This window comes from Sinohyriopsis cumingii, chromosome 6, assembly GCF_028554795.1.
Source record: "Sinohyriopsis cumingii isolate HCF-2022 chromosome 6, ASM2855479v2, whole genome shotgun sequence".
Lineage (NCBI taxonomy): Eukaryota > Metazoa > Mollusca > Bivalvia > Unionida > Unionidae > Sinohyriopsis > Sinohyriopsis cumingii.
The window spans coordinates 21,745,346-21,765,931 of NC_142966.1; the positions used below are offsets into that span (position 1 = coordinate 21,745,346).

Sequence of the window (20,586 nt, forward strand, 5' to 3'; positions counted from 1 at the left end):
AGTCCACTAGTTGAAATGTGTGATATGTTGAGTTCACTGGTTGAAATATGTGATATGTTGAGTTCACTGGTTGAAATATGTGATATGTTGAGTCCACTAGTTGAAATATGTGATATGTTGAGTTCACTGGTTGAAATACGTGATATGTTGAGTTCACTGGTTGAAATATGTGATATGTTGAGTCCACTAGTTGAAATATGTGATATGTTGAGTTCACTGGTTGAAATATGTGATATGTTGAGTCCACTAGTTGAAATATGTGATATGTTGAGTTCACTGGTTGAAATATGTGATATGTTGAGTCCACTGGTTGAAATATGTGATATGTTGAGTCCACTAGTTGAAATATGTGATATGTTGAGTTCACTGGTTGAAATATGTGATATGTTGAGTCCACTGGTTGAAATATGTGATATGTTGAGTCCACTGGTTGAAATATGTGATATGTTGAGTTCACTGGTTGAAATATGTGATATGTTGAGTCCACTGGTTTAATTGTTTACCTTTATGTATGTTATTAATATGCATCTCATTACTAATGTAGTCAGTATTACACAGTATTTTGCACATACCAGTGGTGTCTAGATGTCAGCACTGTTAGATGAAAGATGACACTCTACGGGAAAATATCACTGTATAGAGACTGACTGAGTGAGGTCATGTGCACACATTAGATGACATGAAGATAAACAATCCATCCCACTAAGTCACACATTTCCTTGGAAACGAAGCCATTAAACACTTACTCGTGCATTATGTGGCAAGATTGGCTCAGCTGTTACTCATTTACAACTGATACGCAGACTAAACACAATATTGTTTATCACTACTGTACATAAACAGGTTCATATAATCATAAATTTACAGGTCTTATTTAATTTCATAACATTTTCAGAGCACATCATGTAGCATTTGCTTTAGGTGATGTGGACATTTTAGAGATGTAAGAGTTTCAGAATGCTTTTTTAAAAACTAATTCCATCAAAATGGTCTCGTCCACTGAAATAAATTTGGCCCGAATAATTTGTCTTTGCATGAGATTTCACACAAAATAGCATGGAACAGTCTTCCATTTCACTCAGAGAGATTTATTCAATGTTTGTTTTCAGAATGCAAATTTGACAATAATGTATCCAGAAGTGAGTTTTGTTATGCTTCTGTTACATTTCTAGGACATATTGTACGACATGGACAAGTTAAACTTATACATGCTAAGGTCAAGCTATCTCTGAATTCCCTGTACCTTTCAGTAATAAGAACAGATGTGATTTTTAGGTATGGCTGAATACTGTCATAAATTTTGCTTCAATTTTTCAATAATTGCTGAATCTCAGACAAATTTTTTGAGTAAGAAAACAAAGAAACAAAGGTTCATTGGTCTGAAAAATGTCAGGCTTTTGATAAGTTAAAGGCCATACTTAAGAGTGCACCAGTTCTTTCAGCTCCAAATTTCACTGAATCATTAAAAATGTATGTTGATGCAAGTCATGTTGTGTTTTGGTGCAGCATTGATCCAAGAAGACAATAATGGTATAGATCATCCAGTATGCTACTTTTTTAAAGAAATTAAAAAAGTGTCAGAGAAATTATTCCACGATTGAGAAGGAATGTTTGGCTTTGAAAGTAGCTTTGCATCACTCTGAAATGTTTAGTTCAGCTCCTTCTCTAGTTATTGTATTTAATGATGTTGTTGTTGTGGGGTTTAACGCCATTTTTCAGCACATGATAGGCTATGTATGGCGGCCAGTATTAATGGTGGAGGAAGAATCCGGGAAAACCCCGGGAAGAACCACCGACCCATGAGAAGCTACTGGCAAGCTTTCTCACATACCCACATTGGCCGAATCCTAGACTCGAACCCACGCAGACAGAGGTGAGATGGCAGTGATCTGTAATGGAGAGCGCTTTAGACCACTCGGCCACTCGGGGCCCCTTTGTATTTAATGATGATAACCACCTGACTTTCATTGGGAAGATGAAAAACAAAAATAAAAGATTATGAAGGTGGAGTTTGTCACAGGAATACAATATTGAATTCAGACACATCAAGGGAAAAAATAATCTAATAGCTGATGCACTTTCTTATGTATAGAAATATTATATTGTTTCATGTATATTTTGTATCACTCACAAGATTTCATCTTCTGTAAATTTTTATTATAATCACATTAGAATAATAGTTATAAGCTTTATTGTATTATTTGGTTTCAAAACCACTCCGGTGGCCTAGTGGTTAGAGTGTCCGCCTCGGATGTGGGAGGTCGTGGGTTCGATCCCTGGCCAAGTCATACCAAAGACTTACAAAAATGGTACTAACAGCTGCCTCGCTTGGCGCTCAGCATTATGAGGTTAGTGTTATGACTGGTTGTCCCGGTGTCAGGATAACTTGACTGGGTGGGACATCATGCCACATGTCTCCGACATGATGCCCCAGTGCTAGACATCACTATAAACTGTCACACTGCAGACATCATAGGGTGATATGACTGAAAAATTGTTAAAGCTACTTTAAAAATTCAAATCACACACACACACATTTGGTTTCAACACATGAATACATGGTGAACTCCTGTTACTTTTACTTGGTCAATACAATCATTCTTCATCAGATATTTAATTTTTCAAGCTGTTTTTGTTCTCTTTTCTTGTGACTGTAGATGCACACATCTTTGGCCCAGATTGTTTAATATGTTTCTGAATTGCGAAGTTTGGTTAAACCAAAATCACTAAAGCCAGATTGCATGCCATCATATCAATCATCACTGTTTGGGATAGTACAACTAAATTTTGATTGAATGATTAACATGGCTATCCTATCAACATATTCCTTTGACATAATTGAATGGAAAAGTTGTTTCTGTTTCCTTCTCTCAGGGATGCTAATGATATAATTTAAGGTACTTACTTTCTTTTCAATTGTATGAATACCATAATACTTGGCCTGATGAGATTTTGGGGTATGGGCAAGAGAGCCAGAACTCTATCGCCAGGCTGAAAACTCCTGTCCTTTGTATTTTTGTCCTACCTTAATTTCATTTTAACTGAGTAGAGTGAAGATTAGTTCTTGCTACTTCACAAGCCTTTGACAGCTTATGTTTGAAAACAGACACATATTCTGTATCTTCAGGGGATAGAAGTTTATCTTTTCAGTAGTCCTTGGACATTATGTTTTTAGAGTGTGGTGTATTTGAAACTGGTATTGAGTGTACCAACAGACTGTTTTCAAATACTTGAAGTCCATTCTTTAACTAAAGGTACCGTATATCCTGGCAAATAAGTTGATACTTTTTTATTTGAAAATCCGGGCTTCATCTTATACTCCAAATTGACTTATATATGGATTATGTTATGTCATTTTTTGAATGTTAAAAAATCTCCAAAATTATGAAAAATAATGTGTAAAAAATATTTCTTTTGGGGAAGAGATTATGTAAGAAAAAACATAGGACAACACATTGAGAAGGGTTTTAAAATATTTGCAAGATTGTCAGTATTAAATTAACTTAAATCAGACGTAATTGCACTAAAGCAACATACACTAGTAATATACATTCTTTAATTGATTACATACATGTGCATTATAATTGGCAAGTTAGAAAATGAACAAGTATGACAAAGGTATTCCATCACGTTTTTCTTCCTGAACCTTGTGATCAAAGAAAATATGCCTTGATATGAGAGAGAGAGAGAGAGAGATAGTTTAGTTACTTTATGACTGTGATCTTACTCTTAAACAAGTGCAACACTTACTCCATTATCAATTAATATTACTGTAAACTATTCCTTCTAGTTTAAGTTAACATATCAATTGTGCCAGGAGCAATAGCTTTATAATGTTATTTACATGCCAATTATATATGCTACAGCTGTGGTATGTCATCCAAGCTAACACCTGTTTTGACCAGGTCAGATTAGTGAGGCTGTCAATAGGGAAATGAGGCTACCCATAGGGTATTATGAGTAATATACCATGTAATGAAAAGAAATGCCAGGTGCTGTCTTGTGTACTGGAAACCAGTGACATCTTTAAACTTGAGGACAGAACTGTCTGAGCAATTTAATGTAACAACTTAGATGAGCAGAGATAAAAAATAATAATTTAAAAGTCCGTCTAAGAACAGGAAGAGTACATTAACTTATTGAGAGAAAAAATGATCTTATTTTGTTGGAAGTAGAGAGTTTGTTTTACCTGCACACAAAATTTAACATGCTAAACGGCCATTTTGGGGATTTTACCTAATAGGATCCTATGGATATAAATAATGTGAATATTTAAACTTTGAAATGAAAGGAATATGGCATGTATTTTAATAGTTTATATTCACTATTTAATTTATTACTGTTTTCTCTCTTTGAAAAAAGCTTCAGCTAAACTGGAGTAGTTAAATTTTGTGAAGAAGTGTCTCTCATATTGGGCCTTATTTTATTTTTATCATGAGGTGCGAGAAAAAAATTCTGATGGAATTCATCTCCCCACCCGTCTCTCTCTCTCTCTGTCTCTCTCTCTCTCTCTCTCTCTCTCTCTCTCTCTTGTCTCTCAAACAAACAAACAAACAAACAAATAAAGCTGTGAAAAAAGCATCAGTGATGTTAACCTGTAATAGTATATGGTGATAACACTAAAATTAATTAAACCCGAAGTTACTGTAGTTTCATTTCTCATAGCATTGTGAATTTTATCATATCTGTAACTCAATCAGTTTTCAGGTTAACATCATTAAATTTAGCTAAAAGTACATACTTTGTTCAAAATACTTTGTTTCAAACAAGTTAGGTACTGTTAGTTACATTTAATGATCCAGACCTGAAAATTTACTGTAATATGTAATTTACTGTAATATAATAAAATCTACAGCATTTGTATGTAATGAAGTGAAAAAGATGATGCAGAGTTATTGATCTGACCTTGTCTTATACTCTTCAGTGACTTATATATGGATGAAGGATGTAAAATTTTAAAAAATTGCTGATTTGACATACACCCACATTGATGTATAGGGGTTTTCACGGTTACAATGGAGTTACTGATCGTAGTACCTAAAATTACCTCCCTTAGCTCCAATGCACCTGCCCACATAAAATTTCCAGTTCCAGATAGTTCACCGTTCTACACTTGGTTAGCGAAACATAAAGTCAACAAAGGAAGTTATCTTAGCTGTACTACATATCATTATGGTTAAACCAATGAATCAATTATATATGTCAAACATCTTTTGTTCATACTAGGAGAATAATTATAGACATTAAATCAGATAATTAGATTAAGTATCCATACTTACATTATATCAGATAATTAAATAATATTTACTTTCCATACTTAAATGATATCAAATAATTAAATACACTATCCATACCTGCTAATATAAATTAATTATCCATAATTTCAGATTCATTTGTAGGAACATTTTACTCTGCTGTCCGATTTTAAACATGTATTGCACATTTTTGGTTATATAACCTTAACAAAAACATTCTCAACAATTTGCATTTTTCATGTGTTGATATATCCTTCTTTCTCAGTTATTTTCGCATGGCTAATAGTTCGTTTATAATATGAGTTAAGAAAGTTATAACACAAGTTTGATAAGAAAATTATAACACGAATTCGATACGTCATCTGATTTGTAATGCTGAATATTTTTAACCAGAAAATTTCTTTTTAAAAAAAATAAGAGGAACACAGAATTTTAATGTATTCAGAGGAAATTAACAAAGCAAAATTTACATTAGCTATCATAACGATAAATGAATGTAATTAATGCAGACGGAATATTTATTCATATTTGGGTGTAAATATCATACAATATTCAGATTAAATAACGTGCCCAATGACGTTTTTTTTTTTTTGTTGTTGTTTCATTTTCTTTTTGACTTTTGAAACATCAAATATCAGACAGTACATGCAATAACTTTCAGCATGATTTTTCTTTGCTTTTGCTGACACGTAATAACTCTTCAGATTTGCTGGGGTCTTTAGACAACATTTCTGATTGTCACCAGCAAATTCATCTAGAACAGCCTTCTTAATATTAGTTTAATTCTGTTTAACTTTTCTTGCAAATTTTTAAAGATCCAATTATTTCACAGATTCCGTCATATTACTTTGGTTCTACTTTTAAATCAATATTGATCCACGTGACTGGATGTAGAATTGCAAACAGTATGATTTTAAAAAGAGACTGCTTGTAAGAATATACTCTGCAAGTCAATAATAAATGAAATACTCACAAAAATATATATTCAACTTAGCATCATTTTATACTTATTTTTAACCAGAAGTATCATTATGTAATATACGTATGCGAACACACATTCATTTGAGGATATACATACCTATGCACCAGATGAAAGAAGACAGATATACATACAGACAGACAAACAGATAGGTGAGAGCCACCAATGTCCTATACATGCATAGTGTGTCTAACATCGATATTTCTCCAAATTGTATACTCTAAAATTTCCAACTGTTCAAGGAAATAAAATTAAAATAATCATCAAGGAAACTCATATGTGCAACTGTCTGTTCAAGCGTGGTTGACATTTGTGCATTTTGAAAAAAAACTCGAAGTTATTTCATGAAATATATAATGAACAATAATAGAAAAGCCAAGGAAATAAATTTAAAATAATCATCAAGGAGACTTGTAAATTGGCCTGTCTGTTCAAGCGTGGTTGACATTTGTGCATTTTGAAAAAAAACTCAAGTTATTTCATGAAAAATATAATGAACATTAATATTTAAGCAACAGTCTAAATCAATAATAAAAAAACCTTAAGAAGTTTAAAAAAAATTTCTTGTCGTTCAACCTCCATTAACTGCTATGATTGAAGCTGTACAAAATAAACATATTTTCATTATTCTTCAAGTGAGATAAATTGCAAGAACTTTTTACACAGCGATACACTTTCCACAATCAAATAATACAAACTAGAGCATAAGGAAGTAATGGAAAGATAATAAAGTTCTGAAATGGGCAGATAATATTTATTTTAAAGCTGGGAGCAGCGCAAGTTAGTGAAAAAATTAAAAGATGTAAAAATAATTGATCAAATATTGATAGAATTTATTTTTAAGATAGTGAGATATCGAGCGGTCTGTCACATTTTCTTGATCTACATCTGCCATCTTAATTTATTGAACTATCCGGAAGTGAGTTGTACCGATATGCCCTCTGGTGTTTTCAAGGGGAGATACTAACTGTGAAACCCCCTATAGGCTGGCAAATACTGTAATAAGAACTATAAATTGCGACTACTGAAATGTAAACCTCCCAGCATCTGCAAACACAAAATATAGCTTGCTAAAATGTAAAACCCAAAATTGTTTACCTTTATGTTCGTACTACATGGCTCAGAAATTTACAAATCAAATACTATGATAATCAATAGGGCTTTCTTGACATGACATAGATTATAAGTAAAGGGCATTATGCTTAAAATGATTATGCAGTGGTTTAAAGGTTTTGTGTTTATTGTTTGAAGGTCATATAATTTGCACCATAATACAATTAGTCATATTTTTTGAAGATATTTCTGAAGTTTTTCTGTACCATTTGCAGGCTGGACTAAAGCGATGGGAGATTCAACTGGACGTTTCTGCACCTCAGATTATCCTTCCTGAAAACTTCAATGATCCAAACACCAGCTTAGTGATTCTTGACCTTGGAAATGTGAAACTTCACAATACAGCATTAAAATCCCACTCTGTATCATTTCACACAGACATAGAAGGTATTTACTCTCTTGGTTTCATAGCAGAAGTATAATAAATGTTTGACTTCTCATAGCATTGTTGTTGTTGCTGCTACTGTTGTCTTTCCAGTACATGTTGGTTTGTACATCTTCTTAAATAATACTTCTCACTGGAGCTAAATAGTAAGAATTATTTGGCAGAACGGAAATAGAACATTTGATTGAGTAGTCCTTGAAAACTGGTCATTAAAAAGTCATTGAATTTCAGTTCTGCTGTATTTATGAACTAAATTAAGAAAATATTCCACTTTTAAATGGAATGTAAAGACAGAAACTTGGTGGGTGGTCTGCCTGTCTCTGTCTAATATATATATATATATATATATATATATATATATATATATATATATATATATATATATATATATATATATATATAAAAAGAGAGAGTCTGTGTGGTTGTGTTATGTGAGCATGGGCATGTATGTGGTGATAATATTGGACAGTGCTAATTCTACCAATTACTTTTGGTTTGTATTTATATTATATGCTTGAAAGAAAACGGGTGTTATTTTTAAAAAAAAATGATTTTCCAGTATTTTTTATAGGCTTTTATGAAAACTTGTTTGTCTTTGAACAATTTTAATTTTTAAGGTCATGATCATTGATCTCCCCATTGGCACTTAAAACAATTTGAGTTTACATTCCCCACCCTCAATGCTGTCATTGAGAATATCAAGTATGCATAAAAGTCCATCATTTTCTCTAGGCCTCATACTTTGCAAGTGAATTGAAAGATATTGCTCGCTACAACCAACTATATGTGAGTTCATGTGTAATTTACTCAGTATGTATAAAGTGTCAAAAGAAACAGGCTTTTCATGAGGTGTAGTGTGTCATGTTCTTCCCATCCATGTGTGCATACTTATATATGTTCTATATATATATCACACAATAACTTGAGATTTCCACCATCTAATTGTTACCAAACTTTGTCACTAGTGGCATTTGGGACAAGGAAGAAGCCTGTCAGTAAAAAGGCTCAAAAGGCCAAAGGTCAGGGTCACAGGGACTGAAAGAAGAAAAATGTTTCACACAATAAATTGACTTGTATACCAAATACCTTGACCAAACTTTCTAAATGGCTTGCATTCAAGATGAGAAAGACATATTTTGGAGGTCTGATGTCAAGGTCACTGAGTTTCCTCTCAATACCTTGATTTCAATGTCACATATAAATATCACAGGGACAGAAAGAAGGAAAATGGATTTCACTAAAGTTCTGTATCATATGCCTTAACTAATCTTTGTAGAGCTTGCAGTTGAGACAAAGAAGTCATTAAAGGGATTAAAGGTAAAAATGTCAAGTGCATACATACTCCAAGACAACATTGTCTGCAAAGTAACTATAATATTGTGCCACAAACCATGTCCAGGACGTGATGTACATGTATGGTTTGCATTTGAGATGACAAGGCATCTGTCGAGTTTAGGTTTAATATGGTTGCTGATACCAATAAACCTAGTGAATGATGTGTTCTAACTGAAAATGCCTGATGATGTCATTGACCGGTTGAATAGCTTGTTTTTCTTACTATTGCTAGCAACAGGTGCATAATATGTTAATTAAGCAGGTGTCTGTTAGTACTCAGGTATCTGACCAATAAATGTATTCTTACATACAAGAATTGCAGGTGTAAAGTCCACTGTTTCTGGTGCTCTTGTTTAATATAAGCACTGCCAGCAATGTTGATAATGCTTATATTTAGGTATTTTGTTTGTTAATAACCATACATGGGATTTCATAATGTAATGAGTGTATTCCATAGGGGAACTTTGAACCTCATTTATTTTTTAGTGTATTAATATGACATATGACTTTTTTTATTTTCTGTGATGTTTTTGCAATCTTGATATAACTAGCTGAGCGTATATTATTCTATCTTCTGTTTTGTTAACAGGCAAAGTGAAATATATTCTTATTGGCAAGTATTGATTAACTGTTAAGAAAATTTAAAAACAGTTTTGCATTCTATTCTTTTTATTTATTTGGTTTACTTTATGAGTTTTAATTTTTGCATTGTATTTGTTATTTTAAGCTCACCTGTACAAAAGTGCATCAGTTTCATATATATATATATATATATATATATATATATATATATATATATATATATATATATATATATATATATATGTATATATATATATATATATATATATATATATATATATATATATATATATATATATTATATAATCACTTTGGGCAGGAGATCTCTTATTTTTCATCCTCTGCATTGGTTCATTAAGTAACAGGGCTAGTAGTACATCACTCCCTCGATAACTTGTGCCCTGATAATTTGCAAACCTGCTTATAATGCAGGGTCAGGCATGAATCCCATTTTTCAAATCAAAACTGCCCCAAAAATTGATTCTTATTTGTTGAACTTGAAAAAATCACGATCAGAATTGGTAATAGAAACTTTGATATATCGCTCCTTTTGTCGTCAAAAATGGTTGATAGGACCTCGAAATTTTAATCAATATTATGAAATATCAACTTTTAATAAGAAGTCATATAATTTGTTACATTTTCTTTCCAAATGTAACTTATGACATGGTTCATCTATAACATGGTCATTTTTCTGTTGACCCCAAATATCATATAATAGGGAGGTCACAGTATTAGTTTTCAGAACATTGTATTGTGTTTAGGTCAAGTGGGGATGAGTATAAATACATACAAATAGTTGATATATGTTACAATCCTGTTTTTATTTTCAGCCTTTGGAAACCATTTGTTATCAAAGTTTTCAGTTGTGTTCAGATATAATTAAGGAACTAGTAAATCCTCATTGACTTTGGATTACCTCATTTTTAGGGGAATTGAGAACTCGTTCAAAGTTTCTTGATTGCATTCAAGGAGTTTCTAGATTACATCATTGTAGTTTCTAGATTGCATCATTGCAGTACATAAATACATTCAAGACTATTGAAATTCAGTCAGAACATTCTGTACTTTAAGACTTGTAATAGAACATTTATAATTATTTGTAATTTAATTCACAATACTGTGTCTCTTACATTTTCACTTTGTAGCTTAGAGAAATAAATTGATGATTTTACTAAACTTGATGGTTTTGCTCTGTTCTGTTATATATTTTAATACCTACATTGTTCCATTGGTTTTAAATGAAAATGGTACTGATTTGAGGACAAATTTGGCTGTTACAGTGGCCATCTTGAATTTGCATAGTGTTTTTACTAACAACTTATGATGATGTCTGGTTTGTCCTAAATGAAATTGTTGCTAATCAGACATTCATTATGCCTGCCACAGTGGCCATCTTGAAATTCTTTTGACTACTTCTCCTGAAGGAATGGTTGCATCAGCAGTGGGTTGTCACAGAAAGAAGTCTTATGATGTCTGGTTGGTCATAATTGAAAATGGATGGGAATATTGACTATGTATTTTGACCAAAGACTTCCTGTGATATCAAGTTGGTACCAAAGGGAAATGGTACCAGTCTAATACACAGCATGGCATCCATCTTGAAAATCTTATCATTACTCCTCCCCAAAAAACAAAGTCATATTAACATCTGGAAACTTCTTATGATGTATTGTTTGTTCAAAATTAAAATAATGCTGATCAGACATCCATAATGTCCAATACAGCAGACTAATTTGAAAATCTTGTTATTGCTGAAGTATTGCAGTGAAAAGTAAGAAATGGTCTTATCTTGAATTCTTGGAAGTTTGTTTCAGCCAGTAGAGCATCAGTTCCTTTGAGGGACTTGTTTCTCCATAAAGTCATAAATTTAGTAGGGCAGTAAGGATAACAAGAATAGGTTGTTTATGAAGAATGCCAATTGAATGTCACTCCTTAAATGCAGATTGTCCTGACATGCAATTCCATATATTTTGCATTATTCAGTAAAATGCACATGTTGCATGCATTGGAGTGGTTGTCTTACTTTTCCATTTGTATATGTGTTACTTTAGTACATTAAAAAAATAATTCAAGATGGCAAAAAACATAGAATTGTTATGCAGCCACCCCACATATTCATTGCTGTTTTTATTCGGATGTAAATGGCACAATTTCTTGCCTGAAACTAACCCATTCCAGATCGTAGGTTTGAATGATTACTACACTTGTACAAACAGACATTTTATCAGCTGCTATTTTTATTCCAGATGACTTTCGCACTCCAATGTCCACTCCACCCAATGAGCCTGCATTGGACACCAACAGTGGTTCACTGTCACAGAATCTTCAGCTCTCAGAACTACATAACATATTTTATGAGCGGTCAGTGGTGAAAACTGAATTTCTGTGATTTTTTTATTTGAAATTTTTCTAATTTTGCAGACATTTAACATTTTGTTTGTAATTAAATTATACTTGTCAAATTTTAAAAAGCCAAGCAGGAAGATTGAATGAAAATATAGGGTAATTGAGACCTAAAATCGGGAGGCATTTTGCTGCATTTTTGAAACCTTGCTTTCACTAAATATTGACCTATCTTTTTGGTCCAATATGTGTTAAATTCTCAAAGCACGCACTGTTTCTCCTTGTGATATGCCTTATTTTCCTCCAGGACATTCCCTCTTTTTATATTCTGGTAGCTATTGCCAGACTGCACAATAGCCTAAGGTTAGTCTTAAGTAAACAAACAAGAAAACTGTGTGACAAAGTAAATGTTACTTCATATCATTGCAGTTGTCTTGTGAAAAGAACTACCACTTCAACGTACTTCAAAGAAACATTGTTTTGTATTTAGTTATGCAAGCATCAGTAATTGATTGGCAAATAAATGATGCCCTATTTTGTTGTAACTAGCCATGCCTGAATACGAAATGTCAAGTTGCCGGACATGTTGGAACTATTTTCCCCACATTTTATATCCCACCTTATTTCCTTATTGTCAACTCGTAAGGCATTTAACATTGTTTACTAAATGACATATTTATTCTGCATTAGTTTTGTGAGAGCACATTCTGTGTGGTATGTTTTTTTCATTTCGTCTTTTAATTTAAGGATGGTAATTAACATTTGTATATATTGTACAGTAATGCCATGTATTTACTTGTGAAAGTTTCTTTTATTGGTATGGAGATGCTACAGCATTAACAGTGATCATTCATGGGATTGAAACTAATTTCTCACAATTTTATTGCTGTGGTTTATTATTTTGCTGTGGTTTAGTTTCTGACTTAATTATTTTGTGGGAATACAAAAGAACTCGAATTTACCTGAATAATGATAATGTTTAAACTCAACATTCTAGGTACTGAAGACAAAAATTCATTCTAGTGTAATGATAATTATTTTGTCCCAAAAATATTCACAGATGATAAAATAGAACATTGCTTCTGTGGATTGCATACAATGTATCAATTTATATAGAATTATTGTTAGAAGAAATGAAAATCAACAGACATAATATAATAATCAGGAGTTCTCTGCAAAAATCAGGTGATATTATAAAATCTGGAGGTAGGCATGGAATGCCCCAAAGTCTGGAGGGCCTCTCATTCCTGAAACTCTGGCAAAGTTGTCATTGTTCTCAAACCTGGAGAATGTAAAGTTAATTTTTTCATTTGAGCAATTATATTCACCGCTCTTGCTTCCTCAACAGTTTCTAGGTCTAGTGAGTTAATATAAGCTATTTCAATCTCCATTTTTGGGTTTAGTATAAAACTCTTTTGTGGCTCTAATCGATGGAGGATTAACAGACATAATAGATTAAAATCACATTAAATCATCAAGTGTATATATCTGAAACACTGACAAACCTGGGTAAGGACTACAATTCCTTATGGTCAAAACATAAATTTGGAAATATGAGTAATTTGTTTATGGTTTCTCTAGGATTAATGTAAATTGTCTGAAAGAAGTAACATAAGCGTTAAATGAAATATGTAGCGCAGTCCAGGTTGAATCATTATTCGATCTCTGTAATTTAAAGTCATGAGCTTCTATGTTACTAGCAATTAATTGCCATCTTAGTTGAATTTTCCATATTGCTATGGCTGCTGGACACTTTATTTTAATCCAAAAGTTAATTGTTTGTCCATCTGTGACCCATTCCATTGCGTCAGATAAAGGGCTGTTAAATGCAAATGCATAATCTGGATTATTATCAGACATTATTGCAATAAAACCATAACGATTATTAACATCATTAGTGGGATGTGCAATGTGACCGACATTACTTTTAGCTCATTTTTTACTACCACCAATTGATTGTGATTGTGTAACAGTATCCACATACTGTTTATTGGTAAGATTGGATGTAGAAACCAGCACACACGTGGAAGTTATCTTATTATCGACCATATCAATTGAACCTGTAATTATGCCTCTGGATTTTTCTAAATAATTGGCATCTGCAGTAGTTACTGTACCAGCTGATGCTGCACTTTTCTCAGCATCAACATAAAATTTATTTGTTGATCAAATGGGGCGACTGTATTATAGGTCGTTATTTTATTTGAGCCCATGTTTGACATACCTGTAATCATATCACACGATTTTGCTACTTGTGATGTAATATTTGGAAAGGTTACAGTCCTCATCCTCCTTGACTTGTTTGTGGCATTTGACAGAATAGACCATGATATATTGCTTAACCATCTTCAGCATGTATTTCATATTCACAATACAGCCATGCGATGGTTCAAGTGCCACTTAGTTAACAGGACACAAATTGTTTTTGTAAATGTAATTTCAGTCCATTTGATGTATGTGTTGGTGTTCACAGAGCTCTGTTGTTGGCTCCATTCTCTTGATTCTATTGACCTAGCTGCTCTCAAGTGTCATAAATCGACATCTGGTGTCTCACCAGTTGTAGGTTAGCATGTCCACCTCTGATGCAGGAGGTTTTGGGTTCGAACCCTGGCTGAGTCACACCAAAGACTTAGAAAAATGGTTCTAACAGCTGCCTCGATTGACACTCAGCACTAAGAGGTTAATGTTATGACATTTTGGCCGTGATGTCAGGATAATATGACTGGGTGGGACTTATGCTACATGTCTGCAGCATGATGCCTCTGTGCTAGACATCACTATAAATTGCCACGCTGTAGACATTGTAGTGATATCAGTGGGAAATTGTTAAAGCTGCATTAAAAATCCAAATCTCTCACTCACACATGCATGCATTCACTCAAACACACACACACACACACACACACACACACACTGATGAGACTCAAATATACAAATCATGCTACCCAGCTGAAGTCGAGGCTACCATCCAAGGCACAGGGAGGTGCATTTCCTATGTGAAGTCATGGATGACATAAGAAGTTGTTGATAAATGATGATAAAACTGAAGCCGTCCAGATCACCATGCAGATACTTTATCATTCATATCATTTACCTGAAACAATTAGTGTCATCAATACCAAAATTCTATTTAGACCTAGATGTCACTCTTGACTTTACTCTCTCATTACATCAACATGTCATGAACATCTGCTAGACTGCTTATCTGGAGGTGAGCTGCATTTGCTCCATTCACAATTTTCTTTTGGTTGATGCCACTATCATCAGGTAATAGGGAGAAGTAGAATTATTATGCATGATGACTCTACCAGGTAGGTATCAGAATTATTAGCAAACTTCAACACCTGGCATAAAAAACAACTAGCAGGTTGATTTATTTTTATCAGAGTAATCAGATTCATTGTAAACAAAAGCCATAAAAATTTAGTTGCTACCTGGTCTGTGACTGGTTCACTCGGTTGCCAGGAGCTACGTTTTCATTTGATTTTTCAAGCACTGATACTCATGCCAAGTTTTCATTAAATATCACTCCATGTTTGAGATGATAAAGTCAGCAGGCATGTAATTAGTAAGCTTTAAACCTTGAATAAATAATGGATCAACACTACAGCCACTACATACCTATCAACTTTTCAAAACCTAAATAGGGAGATTGAATTAAAATAATAGGGAGATTGGGTTCCTAAAATTGGTAGGGTTTTTAGTGGCATTTTTTAGGCCTGGTTTTCACTAAATGATGACTGACCTTCTATGTCCAACATGCGTTAAATTCTCAAAGGACATGCTGTACTTCCTGTGATGCACCTTATTTACCCCTAGTACATGTCCTCTTTTCATATTCTGGTCAGCTTTGGCCAAACTGTGTAATAATGTTTAGTCTGAGGTAAACAAGCAAGAAAGCTAATTGACAGTTAATCCTTACCATCGCAGTTATCGGTGCAAAGGACTGGCCCTCCAACATAATTCAAAGAAACTACGTTCTCCAGTGCATGTTATGTAAGCACCAGTATTGTATTTTTCTTTGGTGGGACTGGAGATGCCATAGCTTTCACAGTGATCATTCTTAGGATTGAAACTAATTGCTGACAATTTTATTGTTGTGCCATGTTTTGTGTGTGGTTTATTTGCTGATTTTAATATTTACTATTTTTTGTCATAGTGTTAAAAAAAAATTCGTAAATTGATGTGACTAATGCTTAAACTGAACATTCTATTTACTGAAGAAAAAATTCTTTGTATTGTGATAATAATGAAAATCGACACATAATGTAAGTTCTTTTGGTTTAAAATATTCAAGAAATACTATGAGAAATTCTGCAAGAAAGCACAATTGAGGTTGGAAATTCTTGCACTTTTTTGTTAGCAAATAGTAAATATGATGTATAATATGGGAAAAGTAATTTAGCTTACAAGGTGCCATAGAAGTATTTCAACAAAGGTGATCTACCATTGGTTAACAATTTTTATATTGGTCTAGGCCAGTTACTTCTGAGACTGTAAACTCCATTTGCTTTATTCAAGTAACTAAGCTACCTACCTCTTTAACACTCACACACAAGTATAAGTATATATCTATGTGTGTATATACATAAGCAAAAATGTACATCAATAATAGAAGGAAGCATGAATAAATCAAACTCCTTTTACCTCCAGAGTTTATAAATGATAAATTTGTACGAATTGTTTGAACAGGAAATTATGCCTCTTGCTTCAAATAATAATAATAATAATAATAATAATAATATAATAATAATAATAATAATAATAATAATAATAATAATAATAATAATAATTTGTGCATGATATTTACTCAGACCCAAGTTTGAAAGGTGACCTTCAGTCAGAGGTCACCAGGGTCAGTTTGGCATTTTCCCTCATGAGTGGCATGATTTCTAACAAGTGGCTGAATATGCCATATTATATCCATGCCAGATCTTAGAGATATATAGAAGTTAAGCTTTGAACTGTATGTGAATAGTCAATAATATAATGAATTAGATCTTTTAAAGAAAAAAATAGTAAAGATGGTATTGATATACATGTATATAGTCATTTTTAAATGGCATCGTGAATAGTGCTGACTGGTTTTGACTCCTTAGGCATTTATTAATAGTAAGCCATGACTATATTTATTTTCTGCATACCAACCACTGGCAGCAGTTAACGGCCATGTATTGTGTTTTAATAATATCACAGTAAATGGTAAGTAAATAAACCTCTCTTGGCATCTTGTCCAATCTGTTTATCAAAATCCATCTTCAGATTGTTTCGTGACAGTCCTTGTTGATATATATTCTTACATACATCTGTATTCTTGGGTTGCTGGATCATTCATAGTTGTTTATATTTTGCCAGTTGTGCATTTTATTCAGTTTATGTTTACAGTTACACCCTTGAACTGACTGACCTTCAGGTCATGGTTGGCCGAATGAAAGACAACTGGCGCAATACTCAATTCCGTGGCTCCACCCAGCTCCATCTGGTGGACAAATTTAGCATTTCTCTTCAGCTGGAGAGGTAAAGATCTCATTACATGTATAGTGATTAAAATCATTGATAGAAAACATGTAAAAGTTAGACATTTTGTAGGTTTTAAATTTGTGATGGAAAGTTACCTTTTTAAAGTTCCCAGTTTGTAATAAATCTGAATGCCACAACTTGGTTCTCTTCCATGTAAGCTTCAGACATGTTCATTTTCTTTGAGTATTTGCACTGTCCGAGGGTTAACTTATGGTTATATCTGTACTAAATACATTAAATACATCAGTATTTTGTCGAACATGTGATTTCTTGGGTTGCTATTACCTAGAATAATGTAGAAAATTATTTTACATTTTACATGTTAATAGATTCTCTGTTTTTAGGAAGGATTTTTTGACAGCAATGATAAATATTGGTTACAAATTTTAATGCACTGTTGCAGTTTTGGATCACCAAAAACATTTGAGCACTGCCTTGGCAGTGAAAGATATATACACATTCAGTTTATCTTAAGTTTTGTATTTATTTATATATACATAAGCCTTACAAAAGTTTGTGTGTATGACCATGCCTGGGATTGGCAAGACATGTAACTTTTTCCACGGAGACATCATATCATCCATTAATAATGTGAAGTTCCTGTGTTAACGTTTATGAATAGGATACATCCATTTCTTTGCTGAGTAGGAACTTACGGATATAATTACTTTATGTCTTTATATACCAAAATTACTGTCTTTCCTGCCTTAGATTAATTACTTTTTGTCTTTATATGCCATTAATTTCTGTCTTTCCTTCCTTGGCATGAAGCCACATATTTAAAATACCATTCACAGGCATGACAATATTCTGTGGATCACTTGTTCAGCAAATGATAATAGCATCTCTCAACAAACTTGTAGACATTTAGTGCTTAATTAATTTAAACGGTTTGTATATTGACTCGCAGTGTATAGAATTTCACTTTATGCTTAATATCTCAAATAGAAGTACTTTTCATCTATTCTTCTTTCTTTTTAATTGTTCCAGGAAATTAATTTTTACAAATGATCCACAGTGGCCAAACATAACAGTCTCGGGGACTCTACCACGTCTCACTGTACATGTGAATGAGCAAAAGGTATGCACTGGCAACTAGCACAGACTTGTAGTTGTTCTTGTCTAGTTAAAAGAAAGAAGGAAGGACATAACTTGTGATTCTGAATGTTTTGGTAAATTTGTTGGTGTAGTCATGATCCAGTTGTCCAGATTAGTACATTTCAGTGTTGACTAAGATTAATAGAATCTGTGTTGGGGCTTGGACTGATGCAAGGAAATCCCAGTCAAGTCGTTATATTATTTCTCTTCCCATGAGGCTATGCCAGGTGGGGAGGCAAATAATGTAACCCCACGACTGGAATTTTCTTGTCTTGGTACAGACACTGACATTATTATTATTATATTAGATTAAATTATTTTTTTCACCCAACTAAATTAAAATAACCCTGTACCTTTGCAGTTTAGATGGCAGAGTCAAGACATGGTATTCACCAGGTACCATTATTGCTTTTCACTCTTTATAAAGGTCATCTGGTTTTGTACTCTTTTATGAAAATCTGAATAATTATGTAAGTGGAATCTATCTTTATACGCTGCTCTTAGAAAAGGATAAAAACATCAAGAAAAAAAAATGTAATTGTTATGTGTTAAAAGTATTGATTTTGAGCATCTCGAGTCACATGCTTTTGTTTATACTGCACATTAAGACAAATATGTTAATGAGGGCAGTGGGGTGACCTCTCGACCCTAAGTACACAAGTTCTAAACATGAAAAAATAGAAACAAAAAATCTTTTGATATTAATACTGTATTATCACATTTAGTCCATGGATGTAATATGAAATTGACAATAATATCTTTCAAACAGTTTTAACTTTTATCAGTTTGCATTTGGAAAAAGTTTTATAACATCAGAAATTTCTAATTCCTGACTGTCTTGGAAATTTATATTTTTTGTCCTGGAAATATGGCAAGTTTTGCTATCACTAGTGCAGTGATATGCTCCTTGGAAATCTTTTTGTGGAATAGCATGTGCAATGATAAATGAATCACTCTGGTTGGTAAATACAGGAGTTTTCTTTTGCAATCGCATTATTATGTTTGATTCAACTGTGGGTGTTCATAAAAGAAGAAAGTTTGACGTGAAATATTTCTGGATTTTGCTAGCTTTGCAGTAGCACTTGAGCAAATTTGGTTTTGTGTTGCCAGTGATGTGCATTGCCTATGTGTCTGGAGTATCAAATAGCTTGTGTGTGTGCCCATGCAAAGTCGGAGAGACCTTAAGTTGCTTTCAGTGTATTTTTTAGTTACGTATCTGTTGTTGTAGTTGATTTTATAACATCTCCATCAGGCACAGTAGAAGACATCTGTAGATTTTCTGAGAAAACCTGGTGAAATTCAACCTGCTTAAATAACCTAGTGCATAGTTGTTGTATTCCTGCCAAGACAGACTTCTTCTTCATGCTTGATTCTTGTCAGGAAAGCCTTGCTGTTATGTACATTTAATTTGTATTGTGTGTTAGCTTTTGTTCATGATTATATGTTATATATATATTTAAATTGTAATGTATGATTGACATTTATCTGTTATTGAGGGTAAGAGTTAGGCCTATATATCCATTGTCACATATTATAAACATGTTTATTGAGTTTAAATTCTGGATACAGCCATGATTCTAACCTTTGAATTTTCTGAAACAAATTTTGTTTACAGTTTGATGGAAATTTCCATTAAGATGGCAGAGTATTGGGGTTATATATAATTTTGTTCATAACTTAATATTTTCTAGAAATGATCTTTTGACCTTCATCCTAGGTCTGTTATTGTCTTAGCTTTTTATATAAATGTTGTTTACTTCAGGATTACTTATTCCTACCCTAACATCTGAAGTGGGGTGAGTCTTAATATTGTGTTCAGTTTTTATTTGAGAGGATTTATTTAAAATATTTACTGGAACTACAAAGTGCTCAGTATTTTTGGACTAAATCATTATTTTGGGATTATTGTGAATTCATTCAAGGACACTATCACTGTGATACATCAAGACTTTTGGCACATGAGCACATTTGAG

General features: G+C 33.0%; 1 protein-coding gene across 6 annotated transcripts in view; it reads left to right on the top strand.

Annotated features, from left to right (window-relative positions):
• Positions 1-20,586, top strand: part of LOC149796476 (intermembrane lipid transfer protein VPS13D-like) — a 360,667-nt gene that overhangs the window by 89,729 nt on the left and 250,352 nt on the right. For all 6 annotated transcript variants that reach the window (XM_089961181.1, XM_089961184.1, XM_089961183.1 and 3 more), the window contains exons 19-22: positions 7,563-7,734; positions 11,899-12,013; positions 17,381-17,512; positions 18,506-18,596. In XM_089961181.1, the coding sequence (XP_089817307.1) occupies positions 7,563-7,734; positions 11,899-12,013; positions 17,381-17,512; positions 18,506-18,596 (510 nt within the window). The remainder of the gene's footprint in view (positions 1-7,562; positions 7,735-11,898; positions 12,014-17,380; positions 17,513-18,505; positions 18,597-20,586) is intronic.